Source organism: Saimiri boliviensis, chromosome 2, assembly GCF_048565385.1.
Source record: "Saimiri boliviensis isolate mSaiBol1 chromosome 2, mSaiBol1.pri, whole genome shotgun sequence".
Taxonomy (NCBI): Eukaryota; Metazoa; Chordata; class Mammalia; order Primates; family Cebidae; genus Saimiri; species Saimiri boliviensis.
In genome coordinates, this window is record NC_133450.1 from 151489553 (window position 1) to 151511181 (window position 21629).

General features: G+C 37.3%; 1 protein-coding gene across 13 annotated transcripts in view; it reads left to right on the plus strand.

Annotated features, from left to right (window-relative positions):
• TRPM3 (transient receptor potential cation channel subfamily M member 3) overlaps window positions 1-21629 on the plus strand; it is a 919012-nt gene that overhangs the window by 296201 nt on the left and 601182 nt on the right. For 6 of the 13 annotated variants that reach the window (XM_074394686.1, XM_010346135.3, XM_039461314.2 and 3 more), the window contains exon 1: window positions 567-19942. The exons of the other annotated variants lie outside the window; for them this stretch is intronic. In XM_074394686.1, the coding sequence (XP_074250787.1) occupies window positions 19766-19942 (177 nt within the window). In that variant the 5' untranslated portion in view covers window positions 567-19765. Of the gene's footprint in view, window positions 1-566; window positions 19943-21629 lie in introns of those variants that run through there. 13 annotated transcript variants of the gene reach the window in all.

The window sequence follows — 21629 nt, forward strand, 5'->3', positions numbered from 1 at the left end:
TTTTCCCAAATCTCCATGTCACTTATATCCCTTATTGACCAGAATACATATATTGGAAACAAGCATCTTATTTTTTAGCTTCTCTAACAGAAGCACAAGTAAGAAAGAGGTTGAGAATATCAGGTAGCCGACTAAGAGTACATGTCCCTTTTGGAGTAAGAATTATCATTACTTAGCACCATGGCTGGCTACAGGGTAAGTGGTCATTAGGTATTGCTACTTTTATTATTAACCATTCTGTACTACTGTGAAAAAAATAATTCTAATATAAGTTAAAGTTTTTACGGCAAAATAGGCTAGTTCCTACCAACAAAATTTTTTAAATAAATTATTTACGAGCTCAGACATTGTGTTATTACTCTTTTAGTATTTTATTCTCTATAAAATGCTAAATGCTCCTTTTATAGGGTATATTATAGAGATATTTTGTAGAGTATTAGATAGTTACTTTTATAGAGTATTTTACAGAAAATAGTGTTTTATGAAGAATAAATGTATAACATATATATCATATAATATATTATAAATTTTAACTTCATAATATTATTACCGTTCTTGCCCTTTTAGTATTTTAGTCCCTTCCCCATTCTTTTCTTATTGACTCTGCTTTTGTGCAAATTACCAAACATGAGAAGTAATTTGTTCCTATTTTTAGTTCTGAAATGTAAACAGTGGTTTTTCTGAAATACCGATTAAACTGAGTGGAAATTTTTGTTTTAATTATTTTGAACACATCTTTGGGAATTAAGGTTGAATTTTACCTCAGAGCTTCACGCCGATAAAATTTTCATAGCAGAAATCCTCTTGCAATAGTACCTTGCCACATGGCCATTTCTATGTGGACTATTTAGCTAGTGGGAAATTTTATCTAATATGCTGTTACCAGCAATTTAATCTTTGAGAACACTGCTTATTTCAGTTACAACATAAATTGTGGTGACAGAGGACAGCAATTTGGAAAGATAAAATAGCATGTATTTAGCGACTCCAGTAAGAATATCAAAGAGGTAAACAAAATTAACAAAATGAAAAGTAACCTCTAGAGAAGAGAAGGATGAAGGTGATAAAATCTACAGACAAGTAAGTTATGCTACCAAATTAAGAGACCCCTTTAAATGTACTAATCATGAGACATTTTTTATACACGCTATATATTAGTAGAATTTGCAAATTCAGTAGCCCTGAGCAGTAGTGTTCATTTTTTGTAAGTGGAAAAATAGTCACCTTAAAAAGATCAACTTATATATTGAAGAAAGAAGAAGTGTACATAACTATTTGAAATGTAAACTGTAAATACACTGAGGAGATGAAAGAGCCAGCTGGAGAAAAAGAAGTTCTCCTCAAGAAAGCCTGATACGATTTCTGCTTAATAGTTATCTATTGGGAAAATGGATTATAATCCAGACATATTATTAAATGATGTTATAATATGTTTTATTCTTAAAATAGCTGTGTTGAAATATAATTTACATGCCATAAAGTTCACCCATTTAAAGTGTCCTGTTCAACAATTGGACCTATTATTTTTAAGCAAACCAAACTGAAAAAACAGGTAGAAGAAAAAGAATGAAATGCTTAGAAACTATTGATTTCCTATTAGAAACTCATGTCAATACTGAAAAATCTACTGGAGGACAAATTTTTCATTTAAAACCCAAAAGCAAATTAAAAGTAATTTTATATACTGTATTGTTCTCCATGTCCTGGATTCAGGCACCTGCAGCGTACACACACGATCATCTCTACCTGGGGATGAAAAAGCTCCAGACCTTTCTCCTGAAAGGTGTGGGAGCAACTGAGGCATAGAGGGAAAGTCAAGTGCAGAAAGATGTCATAGAGACCTTTGATATGGAGCCCAGTGTGTGAGTTTGAGAAAGCAAGTATTATTGTTATGCTTCATTTTCATATTTTCTTGATTTCTAATACTACTTCTCCCAAAAGCATCATCTATTTCATCTATTTTCTTTTTCTTTTTCTTTCTTTCTTTTTTTTTTTTTTTTAGACAGAGGATTGCTCTGTTGCCCAGGCTGGAGTGCAGTGGCACAGTTTCAGCTCACTGCAACCTCCGCCTCCCAGGTTCAAGTGATTCTCCTACCTCAGACTCCTAAGTAGGTGGGATTACAGGTATCCATTTCCACACTTGGCTAATTTTTATAATTTTAGTAGAGATGGGGTTTTACCATGTTGGCGAGGCTGGTCTCAAATTCCTGACCTCAGGCAAGCTGCCCCCCTTGGACTCCTAAAATGCTGGGGTTATAGGCATGAGCCACTGCACCTGGCCTATTTTTAATCGCAGAACTTATTTTAACATATATTTTCAACTATTTAAATAATATAAAAACATTGCTTTCTAAAAATAGTTAAAATGTGTCCACCAAGCCTTAAGCTTCCTTTTGAACATTTTACAGAACTCTCTTGAGTGTGAATCCTTTGGTGACATATCAAAATAAGAAACTGATGAGGATTAAAGTTCAAAGTCATGTGCTTTTCCATTTAGAAAATTAAGTAAAAGAGCTGTATTTTTCAAGGAAAAAATATTAAGATAATTAGAATTACTCAGCCAATTTACCAGAGTTTATATTGACACAATTGCCAAATAGATTATAACCCCACTAACTAGCATGACATGGTATCTCAATGTGATTTTGATTTGCATTTCTCTAATGACCAGTGGTGATGAGCTTCTTTTCATATGTTTGTTGGCTGCATAAATGTCTTCTTTTGAGAAGTGTCTGTTCATATTCTTCGCCTACTTTTTGAAGGGGTTGTTTTCTTCTTTTAAATGTGTTTGAGTTCTTTTAGATTCTGGATATTAGCCCTTCATCAGATGGGTGGATTACAACAAATTTTTCTCATTCTGTGGTTGCCAGTTCACTCTAATGATCGTTTCCTTTGCTGCTCAGAAGCTCTTTAGTTTAATTAGATCCTATTTGTCTATTTTGGCTTTTGTTGCCATTGTGTTTGGTGTTTTAGTCATGAAGTCCTTGCCCATGCCTATGTTCTGAATGGCATTCCCTAGGTTTTCTTCTAGGGCTTTATGATGTTAGGTCTTATATTTAAGTGTTTAGTCCATCTGGAGTTAATTTTTGTATAAGGTATAAGGAGGGGATTCAGTTTCAGCTTTCTGTATATGGCTGGCCAGTTTTCTCAACACCATCTATTAAATAGGGAATTCTTTACCCATTGTTTATTTTTGTCAGGTTTGTCAAAGATCAGATGGTTGTAGATGTGGGGCATTACTTCTGAGGCCTCCGTGCTATTGCATTTGTCTCTATCTCTATTTTGGTGCCAGTACCATGCTGTAGCCTTGTAGTATAGTTTGAAGTCAGGTAGCATGATGTCTCCAGCTTTGTCTTTTTTTTTTTTCCCCCTTAGAATTGTCTTGGCTATGCAGGCTCTTTTTTGGTTCCATATGAAGTTTAAGGTGTTCCCCCCCCACCCCAATTTTGTAAAGAAAGTCAGTGGTAGCTTGATGGGGATAGCATTGGATCTATAAATTACTTTCTGCAGGATGGCCATTTTCACGAAATTGATTCTTCCTAACCATGAGCATAGAATGTTTTTCTATCTGTTTGTGTCCTATATCCTTGTGCAGTGGGTTGCAGTTCTCCTAGAAGAGGTCTTTCACATCCTTTCTTAGGTCTTTCACATCCTTTCATATCCAGTGTGTCTCTGCCAGGTTTTGGTATCAGGATGATGTTGGTCTCATAAAATGAGTTAGGGAGGAGTCCTTCTTTTTTGTATTGTTTGGAATAGTTTCAGAAGGAATGGTACCAGCTGCTCTTTGTACCTCTGGTAGAATTTGGCTGTGAACACAACTGGTCCTGGACATTTTTTGGTTGGTAGACTGTTAATTGCTGTCTCAACTTCAGATTTTTAAAGCAGTATCTTTTTCTTTGCTGGTTTCATGTGGATTTTAATACCTTTTAATGAATTTTAAAGGAAAACCACAAAATAAAAAATAAATTTTTCATTATTAAGCTCAAGCTTGGAGTGTCTAGAGGTTGAAGAAAAACTTAGTTTCAACAACTAAAAATGACACATAAATACTGACTACAAAATGCCACATAAATGGTAGTTTGCTTTCCTTGTGCTAGTCGTGGTTCAGTTCAATTTCTACACAGATAATAGAGTCATTATAAAATGCAATTCTGATTACATTTACTCCACACTTAAAAAACCTCAATGACTCCTCCACCCTGACTCCATTCACTTTATTGATACAGTTTAAACATCTTAGCAACTGTCATCATCCACATCAGCTTCTTTTTTTCTTTTCTTTTTTTTTTGCTGTGCATAACTACTTTTTGTCTTCAAAGTTCACCATGAGACTTCTTCCTTCCTTGCCTTTTCCAGGGCTGTTCTGACTGTCTAAAGTGACTTTCTCTTAATTCTGTGGCTGAACTTGTTAAATGTTTGTGCTTCCAGAAGGAGCTCCGAAATCTCACATCTCCCTGAGGCTCTTGTTCCTGTGCCCTCTTTGCATTCTTTGCATCTCTCCATCTCGACCGGGATTAAGAAACACACCTGGGAGCAGCTTCCTGGTCCCCATTCTGTAGTGAACATGTGAATTTCCTTAGACACACCATGATACCACTGGAAATGTGTTCAGGAGGAGGATATTACATTTGTTATGTATGATTGGGAAAAAGTAGGATTGATAAGTAAAAATTCCTAGGAAGTAGCTTGCAAGCACAGGATGATCCTAACCCTGGACTGCCTTCTCAGGTGGATGAGCCTTGGTACCTGTGGACCTTTGGCTTCACTAGAAGGAGTGCCCATGTTTGATGTCAGAGCTGAATGACTTGGGGCAACAGAGAACAGGCTGAGCCTAGCTATTTTCTGTCATTTCCGATGTGTCACTCAGTCCTTCCTCCAAAGTCAACTTGAAAGGATTAAACCTTCTTAAGCCCCTAGCTACATAATTGGTGTTTCAGCTTATCTAACAGGTTAAATATCCAGTTGGATCTTGTCTTTAGTTTACCATTTAACATGCTGTTTGAACTTCCTGTCATCTGCAGTAGTTTGTCTGTGTGTCCAGTCCTCATGTGGACTATGTATTAATTTCTTTGTATCCTCAGTACCTGGCATAGTGCTGCACACAGAGCAGACATGTAGAGGAATTGATTGAATTAAAAAACTTGTCCAGCTCAGTTAATTGATGTTAATCAAATCATACTTAAATGGTGTCTTTATACATTTACTAAACTCTTAAATTCTTAATTACGCTGCAAGTGTGGCATCAAATCCTACACCCAGAGAAATAAACATAACTTCTGAGCAAACAATAAATAATGTTTGTATTATGTGTTAATAACACTAGAAGTGTGACTCTTTCATTCTAATGAGAAAATGAAGCAGATCTATAATTTACTGGTGGCTTTCTTCTTTTTTTTTTGCCTGAAGATAAGCATATGCTCAAATATATCTGACCCAGATGTTCCACAGTATAAACTTCAGTAGCTTGCAAAACTCTCTACTTACATCCAAAATTCCACAGTGTTCTAGGTAAGTTTAACCTTCTAGGTTTTCTTGTTGCATGGGCTCTGTATTAGATAATACTTTCTTTTCAAAATAGGTAATGCTGAAAATGCCTTATTTTGTGGTGTACTGGAAATGGATAGAAACAATCTGAGGCCCAGTAGAACTGGTCTTAAAATCTAAACAGTTAGCCCTAGGAAGTATTCAACAGAGCATCAACATCACTCTTTATGCATTATCCTGAGACACAAAGTAGCAAAGTTCTCTGACAGAGTTCACATTGCTGCTTATGGATACAGCCTGGAAAAGAATACAGTTGCCTTGGCTTCCATACTGTTCCCTTTCTGTTGTATGTAGTTGCATCTCCATGGCTTCTGCTTCTCACTCTTCTCTCTGTACTCCCAACAGAACTGGAAGTGACAGATGGCAGGATTTGTGTAAATAGAAAGCTAAATAAAGAGGAATAGGGAGCTGAAGAGTGACTGAGAATTTGCAGTCCAGTACATGAGTAAGATGCTAATGGAAGATGACATTATGAGCATCCCTGCCTAAGACTCAAATAAGTTTTGGCTCTAGGTGAATGCTTTGAGAAGTCACTAACGTAATTTGAGCATGCTGAAAATTGTCATAATTGATATTTTGGGGATTTGGGATTTAGATAGGTATGTTCCCATGAGGCTGTGTTTATGGTATGAGTTCCTCTCGTTGTCTTTCTTCTTTGTTACCTCTGGCCTAATGTTTTCTATTTCAAGGGGTTAATGAGTTTTCACACTGAAGTTTTCCCCAACTGGTTTAGTACCAGGTGGACAACTCTAGAAAGAGACATTCCTTATTTTCTGATTGTCAGTCCATAGAGTTTAATTCGAGGTACTGACTCTGAGCTTTTAAGTCTTTAGTGGCTTAGATTCTAGAAAACATAGAAATCTGTGTTACATTTATTCAGTAACAGACTAAAAGGATAGCGTTCAGTTCACTCATTGCTTTTGCCAGTCAGTTTCGTGGCAGAGATCACTGCCATATTAAATGATGCAGGATTGAATTTGTTAGAATAAGATGACAGGGATTTTAAGGCATTTGGATTATTTAATTTATGGAGATAGTGTTTGTGAGGTGTTTTTTTTTTTTTTGGAGACGAAGTCTCAGTCTGTCTGTCACTCAGGCTGGAGTGTGGTGGTGATCTTGGCTCACTGCAACCTCTGCCTCCCGAGTTCAAGCAATTTTCCTGCCTCATCCTCCTGAGTAGCTGACACTACAGGGGTGTGCCACCATGCCTAGATAATTTTTGGTTTTGTAGAGACGGGGTTTCACCATGTTGGACAGGATGGTCTTGATCCCTTGACCTTGAGATCTGCCAGCCTTGGCCTCCCAAAGTGCTGGGATTACAGGCAATGAACCACCTCGCCTGTCTGAAAAATCTTTTAAAAGTATTTGGAAATATGAAGCGGTAGACCTCATTTAGAACAGATTGTGGATTTTATTATGGAACCAAAACTCCCTATATTCACAATTGCTACTTAGGAAATTTTATCACAGCATTTTGATGGGCCTGTAATAAAAAAGAATAATATAGGACTGTGGTTTGGTCAAATATCAGCAAGAAAATTTTATTCAAAATTTAAAATGTAATGAGAGAGAGATTGAGATGCAAACATACACACACATAAACAGACACACAGACTTTTGTCAACAGAAGGCAAAATAATGAGACCAGTAAGGAAGAAGAATGCAGCAGAGGTGGCTTCAGAGCATAGAACACTAACCATAGAACAGCTCTAAGAACTTGTAGGTAAGTGTTCATCTGAGCTTGGATTGGGAATGGCCTTTCTTTAGCATAACATCTCAGTGTGTGCTATGAAGAAAATGGCTGCTAGTGTGAATGTATTAATGTTAAAAATTTCTTATAAATAACAAAGATCATCAAAATTAAAAGCTATGTGGAAACTACAAAAATACTAGCAACTTGGATTAATAATAATGAATTAATGTCCTTAATATAAAAAGAATCTTATGAGCTAATAAGAAAAATAAAGCTCTAAGAGAAGAAGGAGCAATTTGCTAGAAGAATTACAAATGGCCACAGAAAAAATTGAACTTTATAAGTTACCAGATAAATGTATAACATAGTACTTTTTCTGTGATCAACTTGGCCAAAAATTAATTTAATGATATGCCCAGTTTTGTCAACGATTCACTAATAAGATCATCCTTATAGTTTGCTGAGGGGCACATAAAATGGTTCAACACTGCTGGATAGCAATTTGGAAATAACTATTAAGAGCCTGAAAATATATTCTTGATTTATAAACTAATCATCCTTCATCCTAAATTGTATCTTAAGGAAATCATCAGAGATGTGCACAAAAATGTATGACTGAGTACTGTACTGTATATCCATAATGACATTATTTATAACATTAAAATTGTAAGTGAGCAGATTATCTTCTGTTGAGTAACAAAATAAAATCCTATATAACCATTGAGTATTGTATTTTCTAAGAATATTGGGTAATATGGAGATAAATTCATGTATAATAAGTGTATTAAACTATATATGAAGTATGATTCTTAAAATACTTGGTAACATTTTTTAAAATTACATCAATAGTTATTGACGGCTAATAAAAGAATAGGTGAATTTTAATTATTTTTACTTTTATAACTTTTTAATTTTTTAATATAAAAATGTTCTTTTATTATCAGGGGAAGACAGTAAACATTTTTCCAACTTTATTATGTGTAAACAATTATGAATTTTGACTTTATAGTTTGGTGAATTTCAACAGTTTAAACAGTTGAGTCACTGCTACTTTATTCAAGACACAGAGCATTTTCATCACCTTGAAAATGTTTCTCATGCCCATTTGTCGTCAGTTTCATCTCCTGAACGATTCCTGGCAGCCACTGTTCTGCTTTCTGTCACTTTTGTCTTTTCCAAAATTTTGTATGTTATTTTGAGATTCACCCACATTGCTGTATCAATAGTTTCTTCTAAAAATACAGTTTGAAAGAATGCTCAGTATGTGGTTCCCTCTAAGAATTAACCTTAGAGGGAAGAGGCCATGGAGCCTAAGGGAAAGAACAAGAAATGGAGGCTCAGATCTTGGGGAAGTCACCTATATTCTTGGGTTCTCAGTTTGCTCAGATGTAAAATTAGAGTAATAGTGTCTTTCTGCTCCATATCTCAGCATCATTATGGGTAATGCATCAGAATATGTTTGTTGAACCACTTTGTGAGGCATCAACATTGGTTTCTATTTTGATTATTATTGTGAACCTGATTAAAATGGCTGATATGTAATTTAGTGTTCCTAGCCCCTTCAAAATTAGATTTGCCTTTATATATATCAGAGAGTTGCCTTCGTATAGGGCATATTATGACTTTAAGTTAAGCCTTTGATGAGTTGGCTTCATGGGAAATATTTATGAATTGTCCGAATTTTTAATGACTGGTAATTGAATGAATTCTCTAGCTTGAATTATCTTCAGATTGAATTTTTGATATCTGTACTTATCCCTTTTCCTCTTTTGCTTTTCTTTTCCAAAACCAATTCCTCTGTGTTGGTCTGTACTTGCAGTTTCGAGTCTGAGAACTTTTTCCTTTTACTAATTTTTCGAGAGTTAAATAAACAATTCTTAGACTTTTTAAGGCAATGGAGTTAAGATTAGGGGAAGAAAAGGATACTATAGAATCAGTATGTGTTCAGATCAGTTCGTAGACAAGCAGTAGGCACCATAAAAAACTCTAAATGACTTGAAAGAAATGGTTATAACAAACAAACTTAGTTCACTCATTCTTCATTTGTTCATTCTACAGTCAACAAATTTTAATTGAGTTTCCATTATTTTCTAGACAGTCTACAAGGACCTGAGATACAATTGACTATCGCCCTATAGAAATTACATGCAATTCATTAAGACCAAAAGTAAATAAACCAACCAGTTAAATAGTTGCCATTTCTGAAAAGTACAGGAAGAATTCAAACAAAGAGCTGCAACGAATGTTGAAGGAAGGCTAGAGAAATCAAGAAAGGACCTCTAGAGAGATCACACATAACCTGAGTTACACAGAATAAGGAGCTAATCTTGTGAAGAGCTAGAGGAGGAAGCATTGTAAAAGGGAACAGCATATATATATATATGTCCTGTGACAGGAATCTATAAAGAGATTCCATATTTTGGAAAATACCGTAGAAGCATCAAACAATTCCTAAAAATGTTACAGCTCTATTTGAATAAAGTTAAAAGGGAGAAACAGGAAAACTATGTTTTTGGACAAAAATGATAAATTGCCATAAAGTTCATGAGAAACTAGAAGAAATAAAAGTGATTAAGCACGACGAATTGGGGGAAATGTCCAGAGTTGACGCTAGAGAGATGGGTAGGATCAAATTTGTCACATCAAAAACAAGGAGTTCAGAATTTTTCTTAACTCCATTGAGAGAACTAAATGATTTTACTCATAGGAGTGGCTTGATCTGTTTTAATCCTGAGTGCTTTCATGAAAATGAATACATCATTCTCTCATCTGATCTGTAGCCAACAGGTTTACTTGTAAAGAATTTAATTAAGGTACAAAGAAAAAGATACCATTAAAGCTATAAACAATAATTAATGATGAGTCTTTCCTTGGGATAATATCAGGCACTACAGAACATTATAATGCTTTCTCTATTATCATCTCTCTCCTTCCTTATTGAAGAAGGCTTCCCAGAGACAGCTGGGTGTTCCATGCAGTCAACCAGATACCCTGTGCCAACGCATGTACCATTTAGGTGCCTGTGGATGGCTTTGGCTGGATGCAGAATAAAAGCATTCAGAATCTGATTTATTAATGAATTTAGAAGCTGCTAAAAATCACAAATCTTTGGTACCTTCTTTTTCTAACTTAATAGCTTCAGGTTAGTAGTAGAGTCTTGATAATATTGTTTTGTTTTCTCCTCAAATATTCTGAACATTTTAGATGAAGTCCAAGTAAATGTGAATAAAATAATAATTTTATTTCTATGATTACAGAGATGACTTTGGTTTGTACTTTAATAGGTCTAAAGTTTCTGGCCACTTGCATCTTTTGCATCATTGAAACAAACATCTTGTTGTAATAAGTTTCTACAATGTTATCTTTCACTCATGAATAATGATAGATCATAGTTTTTTTGAGATACTTAACTCGAGTATCTGAAACTAAATCAGTTACCTTAAAAATACTTTTTATTTTTTATGTATACATTTTTAAACCTTGTATATCAAGAGTTTATCTTTGAGTTCAAAACAAAGCTCTGAAACTTAGTGCAAATTTGGTATTTAATCTTTCTGTTTTAATTTCTTCAACTAGAAAATTCAGGTAGGGATAAAAGTTGGATAGTACTGAGAATTAAATGAGTTTGTGTATATTTAAAAATGTACCCCATGTGAGCAAAAAATCATGAGTTATTTAGAAACATCCCTTTTTCCATTTAATGAATACTGTCTCTCAGGCATTGTGTTATTTATTGGGCATACCAAATGCATACAGACAATCCTTATCTCAACAGAGAGGCCAGCCTGTTGGAACTAGAAGGTAGGGAAAGGGACGTGGAAGTTAGCGTGCAAATAAAGGAAACCCAGAGCTACTGGAAGAACCACTGCTTCTGTGCTTTGCAGGATTCTGGTGTTAGGTTAGATAAGTTAGGGTTATTGGGTTATTTTTCCTTTTTTCAGATTTTTCAGAGAAGATACTATCTTCTCTTTGGAAAGCCACAAGAACTTTGTATAAATCTTTTTGTTTAATTGGTAGCAGTATATTTAATAGGTAAAAGCATGGGTTATAGAATAAGATAGACCGGAATTCATGTCCGTTTATCAGCCCCGTGACCTTCTGCAGATTTCTTAACCTCTCTGAGACTATTTCCTCATCTGTAATGCTGGGATGACAATACTGTAGATGTTACAGGTTTGTTATGATAAATAAATGAGCCAGGTACTTAACATTTTTTAGCACATAGTTAGTGCTTGAAAAAAGTTATCAGTCGTTTTAACATTGTTACATAGCCACTATCTATTTTAAAGGTAAGGACTCATAAAAGTTATATTAATTGCCCAGTGACTTAATGTGAATTCGAACCTGTTTCCCCTGATGTCAAAATCCATGTAGTTTGCATTGATTTTATGCCTCAGCAGGAGACAAACAAAACAAAAACTGGACCATTGTCTCTCATAAAGTAAAACCATGTGATCCTTCCCACTACTATTAATAAAAATAAAATGAAAGCCTCCTGCTTGTTAAAACTATGATACCAGAATAAATATCAACAATGCTGCATTTTCTGGGAGGCTGACAAAAATAGATAGCAAGTACTATTTTCATTAGCTTTCTCTACCAAGCAGAGTTACTGCTTTGAGGATCTTCCAGATCACAGTATGTCTCTGTTTCCCAGGTGAGCAGACCTTATGGTCCAACCCAGGGCTGGCCATTAGTGTGAGAAGCCCCAATGCACAAGGCAGGGTGCTGGGGCAGACCCTCGGCTTTATTGGGCTTTACTGGGTGTTTGAGAAGGTATGTGTGAGGTTTGAGCTTGAACTTATGTTTGATTTGGGCATCTATTGGCCAAGAAATCTGACTTAAGATACCCTCTTAATAGTGAAGGCTGAGCTTCCCTCCAATTCATGCAATTTATTCAAGCGGTAATTGGAGATTCACTGCTTAAATTTCTCCTCCTAAAAGATACTAATTCGTAAGGTATTTATCAAGTTGGTCAGATTTATGGTTTCATAATGAAAATGTATCTAGAATTCCTATGTTCTGTGTGTGGGCATGTGTTTGTGCTTATGTATGTGTTGCGGATATTTAAGCTTAGCATAGAAAGAGAACATCTACAATAATGCATAGCATTGCAAATATTAGAAGAGTGAATATTAAGTGATCGGAAACTCATGTCACAAATTCTTAAATTTTTAACCGTCCTCCATGGACTCATTCGAATTTTTGAATCCCCTTTGTGAATGGAAATTTTATGGTTTCAAAGCTGAATAAGGATGTATTTTAGCTCTAGGCCTTTGAATATTTGTTATACATTTTTTGGTGTGTGTCTATGGAGGATTTCTGCTTTTGGAATGACAGAAGCTGCTTACATACCTTTATGTTTTCCAAAGTGAAACATTTTACATATTAAAGTTTCACACTCTGTTATTGGAATATATGATTCCCTCTCAGCAGCAGAGGAAAGCAGTAAGGAAAATCAGAGGTGGTTCTCTTCTCATCTGTTATCTGCAGCTTCTTTTGTTACTGGAAGAAACGAAGGAGGAAATAAAAGTGTTCTGCTTTGCTTTGCTTTTCCTAGATCACTAGTTGTAAGAAGGATGGCACATAGGACTCCAATATTGGTAATAATAAGTTGCTAATATTTTTCGAGTTCTTACCATTTATGGGAACTACTCCTAAGGGTTCTGCGCATATTGGCTTATTAATTTCACATTATCTCTTTGACAAAGGTCATATTATTACTCCCAGTTTGCAGATGAAGAAACCAAAGCATGATGAGATTAAATAACTTCCCCAAAGTGACATGTAAATGGTTAAGCTTGGGTTTACATTCAGGCCATTGGGTCTATGCCCTGTGCTCTTAAGGACTATGCTACATACACTGCCAGTGGTATCCATGAGCAAGATAATAATAATATGACTAACAACAACAAAAGTAATTGCATTTAAATGTTTTTTTTCTATGTTAGCACTGTGCTAATTGCTTTAACCTTCACAAAAACCTTGAGGTGGAAACTGTTGGACGCCCCATTTTTACAATGTGAAACAGCCTCTGAGAAGTTATTTAACTGGCCCTGGGCCACACAGTGAGTAAGAGGAAGTACGGGGGGTTATATTGAGTCTGTCTGACTTCTAAAGTTACAGATAAAGATATGAAGGATGAAGCACAGGCAGTTCAATCCCTGCTCATTTCTTGAAACAAGCATGGGCTTTCCCACCACCACCTCTGTTACAACTCAGGGTCAAAAAGAGTAAATTACACACATTCAGTTCAGGGGTGTGTGTGTGTGTGTGTGTGTGTGTGTGTGTGGTCAGCTATTACTTAAAATCTATGTTGAATATTCTAATTTAGGGAAAAAATGTTAAAAAAAAAGCTAAATTATTGATGAGTTTCACCTCAGAGCTTCCTAAAGGACCTTTCTGAGAAGCAATTCAAGAGATTCCAGAGGATTAAGAGATTACTATATTTAAAATACCCCTATAACATAATATTGAATATAACCCTGAAGAGAGTTTTTTTCCTAAAAACTCTGCAGCATTGTGTGAAGAAAGATTATTGGCCCAAGATGCCCAGTGTACAGAAGAAGAGGTATGAGTGGAGCTTGTTAAGTATCCTTATACTTTTGGAAAACTATGCTCTGGGAGGAAAACTTGACTTAGAAGTTAGAGGAAAGCACATTTCACCTCAGTCTTAAGTGGAATTTTCTGTCAACCAGAACTGTCCGGTCATGGAATGGGCTGTCTCAAAAACTCACTCACTCTCTGTCACCACAGGCATCTGTGCAGAGAGTGGACAGCAGTCAGAGATGCCAGAGGAGAAATCCCAATAATGGAGGGAAAATCAAACAAATAATAATTCTAGTCATGAGATTATTTTATATGGAATAAATGCTGTGTAAGCTACTTAACAAAGTGAGCTATGTATTTTAATAAATTTTAGTATATTTTAGAATCTACTATCTATAAAAGATAGCAAAAGGGGAAATATACCTTAAGGAAGAAAAAAAGTTAATCCGATGAACATTTATTTGGAAATACACTAAGGATTGTTCTATGGGTAAATGGAATCTATAAAGAAATTCCACATTTTGGAAAATACTGAAGAAGCATCAAACAATTCCTAAAAACGTTACAGCTCTATTTGAGTGAAGTTAAAAGGGAGAAAGAGGAAAAGTATGTTTCTGGACAAAAATGATTAATTGCCATAAAGTTCATGAGACAAATGACTTTTTGAAAAAAAAAAAAAATAGTGGCTCTAGGTCTTTGAGGAATCTCCACGCTGTCTTCCACAATGGTTGAACTAATTTACATTGTCACCAACAATGTAAAAACGTTCCTGTTTCTCCGCAGACTTGCCAGCATCTCTTGTTTCTTGACTTTTTAATAATTGCCATTCTGACTGTTCTGCGATAGTATCTGACTGTGGTTTCGATTTGCGTATTTCTAATGATTAGTGATGTTGAGCTTTTTTCCATATGTTTGTTGGCTACATAAATGTCGTCTTTTGAGAAGTGTCTGTTCATGTCCTTTGCCCACTTTTTAATAGAGTTGTTTGTTTTTTTCTTATAAGTTTAAGTTCCTTGTAGATTCTGGATATTAAACCTTTGTAAGATGGATAGATTGCAAAAATTTTCTACCATTCTGTCTGTTCACTCTGATGATAGTTTGTTTTGCTGTGCAGAAGCTCTTTAGTTTAATTAGATCCCATTTATCATTTTTTGCTTTTGTTGAAATTGCATTTGACTTGTTCATCATGAAATCTTAGCCTGTGCCTATGTCCTAAGTAGTATTGCCTAGATTTTCTTCTAGGGTTTTTATAATTTTGGGTTTTACATTTAAGTATTTAATATACCACAATCCCATTACTGGGTGTATAACCCCCAAAATATAAATCATTCTATTATAAAGATACATGCACACGTAAGTTTATTGCAGTACCATTCACAATAGCAAAGACATGGAATCAATCCAAATGCACATCAATAAGAAACTAGATAAAGAAAATATGGCATATATATACCATGGAATACTGTACAGCCATAGAAGGAATGAGATTATGTACTTTGCAGTGACATAGATAGAGCTGGAAACCATTATCTTCAGCAAATTAACACAGGAACAGAAAACCAAACATTGTATTTTCTCACTTATAAGTGGGAGCTAAACAATGTGAACAAATGGACACAGGGAGGGGAACACCACATACTGGGGCCTGTTGTGGAAGGAGAGCATCAGGATAAATATTTAATCCATGTGGGGCTTAATACCTAGGTAATGGGCTGACAGTGCAGGAAACCACCATGGCACACATTTCCCTATGTAAGAAACCTGCACATGTACACTAGAACTAAAGTTAAATAAAATATTTAAAAAGCACAACAAAACTCATAACTGAGAGCAGTCATTAAGCAAACAAGATGTTAGTATTAAGACTTACAAAACGCTAAAGCAAATGAAAATATCTACAAAGGCTCACCATTAGGCTGGTTCCTGATTTTTCCCCTCGAAGCTTGAATATAATCCTTCTGCACTAGGTGCACTACATCCATATATTAGAGCCTCAAAATATATGTACAATGGATGTCCAGATACTTATAAATTTTAATGTTATATTAATGAACTCTGAAAAATTACATTGCAGCATTTTTTGAGTGTCATTTGCAGAAAACACATTTCAGTGGATGGCTTTTGAGTTCTCTGTACTACCTGGTCACTGTGTCATTTCCTTTCTGTTTTCTTAGGTTTTCATGGGTCAGTTCCTTTTATATCTAAAAGATAAAAGAACAAAGTGTGCAAAGTGGTACAATGCTATATTGAGGGTGCCATGAATTTTTTGAAGAGAAGGAATGTGGTCTTCAAAAGAAAGAATACAGAAGGTCTATATGACGGACCCTTGTCAATATTGAGAATGAGCTCAAATTTTATCATGATCCTTTGGTTTAGTATCATTTGCACAGAAAATAAAAAGGGAAGATAATCAGTGGGAACTGTGCTTTTCTGTAGCGTGGGAGAGAATTAGAGTTAGTTCAAAGGCCGGCTTTGGAATACAGAAATCTGATATACCCTGCTTGCTATTTTGTAAGATACTGAAAGCTAGTATGATTATGTCAGAGTTTTAAGCCTGCTAGAATTTGTTCTGCAGATTTGTAGACATCCACATTCATAAGATTTATAAATAAGCACTCTGGATTTGTGAGATGCTAATATCTGGGGCTGGGCTTGTTCCTCTCTGCTTCTTTTTTTTTTTTTTTTCTCTTAGGCTTCTCTCTAAAAGGGGCAAAGGCATCTTCTATGTGAAAATATAATTTCTTGAAAGTGGAGGGGGTGTCTTGAAAACCCTGACTTAGATGTTTTGATAGCAAACAATTCTTGCACAAAGCACTCCAATGATGGAAGAAAAACCGCCTCTCATGCACCGTCATTCTCCTTTGATCTTTACCTCTTTTGCAGTGTAATCTCTAAATCAATCCCCTGAAGGTTTTGTGCTTTTCTCCTCTAATTGCCATTAGAGAGGGCTGTGAATCCTCCTACTTCCTCACTCTACATAGTTTCTAACTCTTCTCTTTGACCAAAGTTATTCAGTAAAATTAAAGGGGATAGGAGGATCAAAGGCCATGTTTTTTCAGAATGATGCTGTCATTTTTGTGGGGTTCTTATCCTTTTGAAATCGTGCAGGGCAGTGGGTAGGCAACTGCAGTGTTTCAGCATTTGCATGGAGCAGAGATCTCACCACCTCAGCAGAACCACTTAAGGACATTTAAAAGCTTAGAAAGGCTGCAGCTTTCCTCACTAAAGGCAGCATCTTGCAACCTGATGAATACCGCACTGCATGAGAAAACCCACATTGCCCTTGCAGTCTCCCACCTCCCTCTTTACCCCATTTATTAAACTCATGGTAACTCACAAGAAGCATTCAGTTTTAATTTGTCTTGTTTGACTTCATTACCTATTGCTATTTGGATGAATGCTTAATGAAAATTGACAGTGGGCTTCCGGCTCAGAGTCAGCATATACTGCCCAGAAGATGGATCATGGTACAGGGATTTACTATATGGCAGGCACTGTTCTCTTTTTTTTTTTTTTTTTTTTTTGAGACTGAGTTTCACTCCCGTTACCCAGGCTGGAGTACAATGGCGCCATCTCAGCTCACCAAGAACCTCCGCCTCCTGGGTTCAGGCAATTCTCCTGCCTCACTCAGCCTCCCGAGTAGCTGGGATTACAGGGACGCACCACCACGCCCAGCTAAGTTTTTTTGTGTATTTTTAGTAGAGACGGGGTTTCACCATGTTGACCAGGATGGTCTCGATCTCTTGACCTCGTGATCTTCCCGTCTCGGCCTCCCAAAGTGCTGGGATTACAGGCGTGAGACACCGCACCTGGCCTGGCAGGCACTGTTCTAAGTGCTTCCCTGATATTACCTCATTTAGTCCTCACAACAACCATAGGCATGTGGGTTTATTTTAATCTCCACTGTACGGATAAGGACTCTAAGACATAGAGAAGGTAAGTAAATTTCCCGACACCAGCTTCAGAATTGGAGTTTGAACCATGCAGCTTGTTTCCAGAATTCATGCTGTTAACTACTACGTCAACATCAGAACAAAGTAATAATCTGAAAGAAATGCTGAGCATTCTTCTTTAAAGTCTTTAACTCTTATGTAAGATTAAATTACCAAAAAACAGAGATGGTGGTTTTATTCCTAGGGTCCCTTTTGAAAGAAGAGACAAGAGAAAGCTTGTCTTTTTAGCCTAGTAGACTGGTTTCAATCCAGACCACAGTTTAACTAGTACATTAGACTTGTTAATAATTTCTCTGGGCCTCACTTGCTTAATCTGTGAAATAAGGATATGACTGTAACACCTACTCCATAAGATTGCCATTAACATAAACCTATGTAATGCATTGTGCTAGGCGATGCATGTTAGCCATTATTGTTTTAAAACTGCCTTCAATCCTTTGTGGCAGAATAGTAACAGAAAATGAATCATCTGTGTATGAGGTCTATTAAGGTGATATTGTTTAATAGAAGGTAATCAGAGACATAAATTTTATTATACAAGGTAGGTCAGTGGTCTGTCTGCCACCAGTGCACTAGTTTTCCGCAATATCTTTCTTAAATTTGTGACCCGAGACCATTGTGAGTGAAATAGGTTTGTAGTGCAGTGTCAGGTATTGATTTCGTTCTGGGGTGGGCCTGTGTTTTCCCCAGTTCTGAATTACAGCAGTGTATCACATCTGCTTGCACTGCTCCCAGTTCAGCTTCTGACTGCATAATAGTCATGGAGCTGGGATTTACTAATCTCTTCAAGTTAATTAGAAGTGGACAATCAGCATAGTCATACAGAGGGACTTAAAGAGGAAAAATAAATAAGATGGCGATGCTCCAAGGATGTGGGGACTCTCCCGGGTAGGAGTTGTCAGGTCAGCTGCTCCTCCTGAGGTCTGATGCTGGGGGAGAACATGGGAGTCCAAGTGGGGGTTGTGTCAGGAACTCCCTTCTCTTCTCACCCTCCCAACTTCCCTTCTTTAAGTGAAATTATCCAGTTTCTACCTTCAAATTGAAAAGCTGTCCTTTATTCTCTTTCTCACCACAGGAGTCCTAAAGACTATGTATTCCAACCCAGCAAGTATTTCATAAAGCCTCCTTAGAAAACGATGGGGGTGGGAACCCCACTTGAGGAAACCTGTCTTTTATAGACAGCATCCCAGGTGGCACTTTATGGGTTAACTTGTGTTGCAGAGAAAGGGTATCAAGTGGCTTTCCAGGAGATCACTCCTATTTAAAGACTACCATCTCTAAAAGATGAGCCAAATGTCCATTAGTTTACACTGCTTTCTATGAAAGGAACAACTCAGTGTGTGTGAGTTTGCTTCTGTCTCAGTGTCTATCATCTATACAATGGATTATCAGGATGAAGACTGTCAATCACGGTTAATAAAAACCCCAGAACACGACAAAGATCCCTTTTCCTATAGATGTATTTTATGATATCCCTCACTTTATTATGTCACACAAATCAAAAGTGAAGCATTTATCTCATTCGGAAGCACCCCTTCTCTCCCTGTGTCCTCGCCCCTCCCCACCCCCCATGCCAGTTCCCAATCCCTCAAAGATGCTTTGTGCAAGAAAGTGCAAGTTTCCCGTTCTGGCTTTATTTTTGTTCCCTTTTGCTCTCCTCCTGGCTCCCCACCAAACCAAGCTAGCAAAGCAATGGCCCCGGTTCCCCCCCAGCGCCTGACCTGTCTTTACTGGGAGGAGAGCGGGAGAGGGAGCGCGCATTCCGGAGCAGGCTGCTTTGACTCCGACCACAGGCTGTTTTGTGCAGGCTGTCCCTCTCCTTCAAAACCGTGCATCCCCTCCCCGAAGCAGCAGGCAGTGTGCCTCCATTCAGCCACATTTGGTATGCATGAGCACGGCTGCATAGAGAGGGGAGGTGGCTTTCTTAAAAAGGTTCAGGAGCTCAGGCAAGGCTACTTGACTAGTCTTCCAAGTTCCAGGAAGCCTCTGCCCTAATGGAATTTGCAGGTGTGGAGATGACCATGGGATGCCAGAGCCGTGGGGGACCGTTTATTTTCTAGGCATTGCCCAGGTTTGCAGTTTCTGGTTTTCCCGGTGGAATTTGGAAGGGGTCATGAATCAGGCTGATGTTCCTCGACCCCTAAACTGGACCATCCGGAAGCTGTGCCACGCAGCCTTTCTTCCATCTGTCAGACTTCTGAAGGTACTGTAACTTGCAGCTTTGAATGGTGCTAATTATGCTTTTTAGGTTTAAATCCCCAACTTGGGGACCTGGGCTGGGACATACCTTTAGGGGAGCATAAATGCATGCAGTACTGGCTCTGCGGCCAGTGGCTGGAGATTCTCAGTACTTCTCCCCTCCCCCCACGCCCCCCACCCACATTCGCTGGTGTCAGAGACAAGAGGCTGGTGCAAACCACATTCGAGAAGGAGGTTTTGGTCTCAGAGAATGGGCTACCTGGTGCTCCCCCGCGCCCCTTTTAACCATTTCTAAAACAGAATTAATTAACTACTTTGGGCGGGTGGGAATAGTAATGGGAGTGAAATCCCTTACTCCCCTGTGTTTGGCTCCTGAGTTTTTTGGTTTTTTTTTTTTTCCTCTCTCTCTCCCTGGGGAAGCCCTTCGACCCACTTTCCCTTTAAATGGAACCTGGGAGAACAAAGGGTTCTCCTCATTACTTTAAAAGCTTTGTGTAGTTAGGTGGCCATTCAGGTGAAGACAAACAAAGACTGAGCCTCTTCAGATAGTGACTTTTTTGGTGACCTTGTTGTTAGAAAAGGAATAAAAATGTGAGTCCCTGGGTGGAATCAGTAGTGGGAAAGTAGTATTAAACATATATTGAATGTCAGCTCGCTCTCTAGCTGTGAGTCACACAAAAGAAAGGTACTACACCTGAGCAGCAATTGCTACCGTGTGTCTGCAGCGCTTGTCATTCCAGAAGCAAATACATTCAAGACACTGAAAAAGTCCATACAACTCTGTGCTAATCCATCTTTACAGTCTGTCTTGTAGGGGAGGAAACACAAATTAGATTTAAAGGTGCAGGAAACAAGTAGTTTTGCCCAACAAATAGAAGGTGGTAACACTTAATTGAGAAAGGTACATATCTCTGCTGTTCTACATCCATTTCAAGTTTAAAAAGGCAAAGTCCTTAATTCTCTTTTCCTTAGTATGTTCTTTTGTTTTACTTACCACTGAGCATTGAGTCCAGTAGACTACAGTGAATTGATGAATTAGCCCTGAATACATGGCACTTGCAGAATTTTGTTCTGAGGCTGTGCTCTGCTTAGGTTGGGTTTGATGTGGACAATGAGTTCCTTACAGCTAAGTGGTGCCTCACAGCACAGTATTACCCCTTGCCTGAGTTTTCCTTATCTTGTTAAACACCAACTGGTATTAACTTTCAACAAAGGCTGCCCCAAGTGCTGTTCAAACTCCCATCCTATGGTTGTCATGGCAATGGCTTGCTTCCCTAGGGACTATTTAGGAGGAAAGGGAGGTTTGGGCATGGGTAGTAGAAGAGATGCTTCCTTGGATATGTGTGTTTTTGCTGTATCGGAACAACATGTGTGATAGGGCAAGAAAAAGAATGAGGCCAGAGAATTAACAAATCAGTGTACATTTTCTCCAGAATCACTAGTGAATCCAGAGTCAGGCAAAGAATGGGCATATCTAAGTCTCACTGAAAAAATTTAACTCCAGTAATTCCATGTGCAGTGAGAAATATTTTTTCAGTTAAAGTCATGCATTGGCCTTAACTCAAAATAATGCTCTTCAATTCTTCTTGACAGATTCGTGACTATCATTCTCAATATATTATTAATTAATCTTCTAGTTTTTTAAATGGATAATATTATTCATTTACGAGTCAAAAAACCAGCAGAGAAGT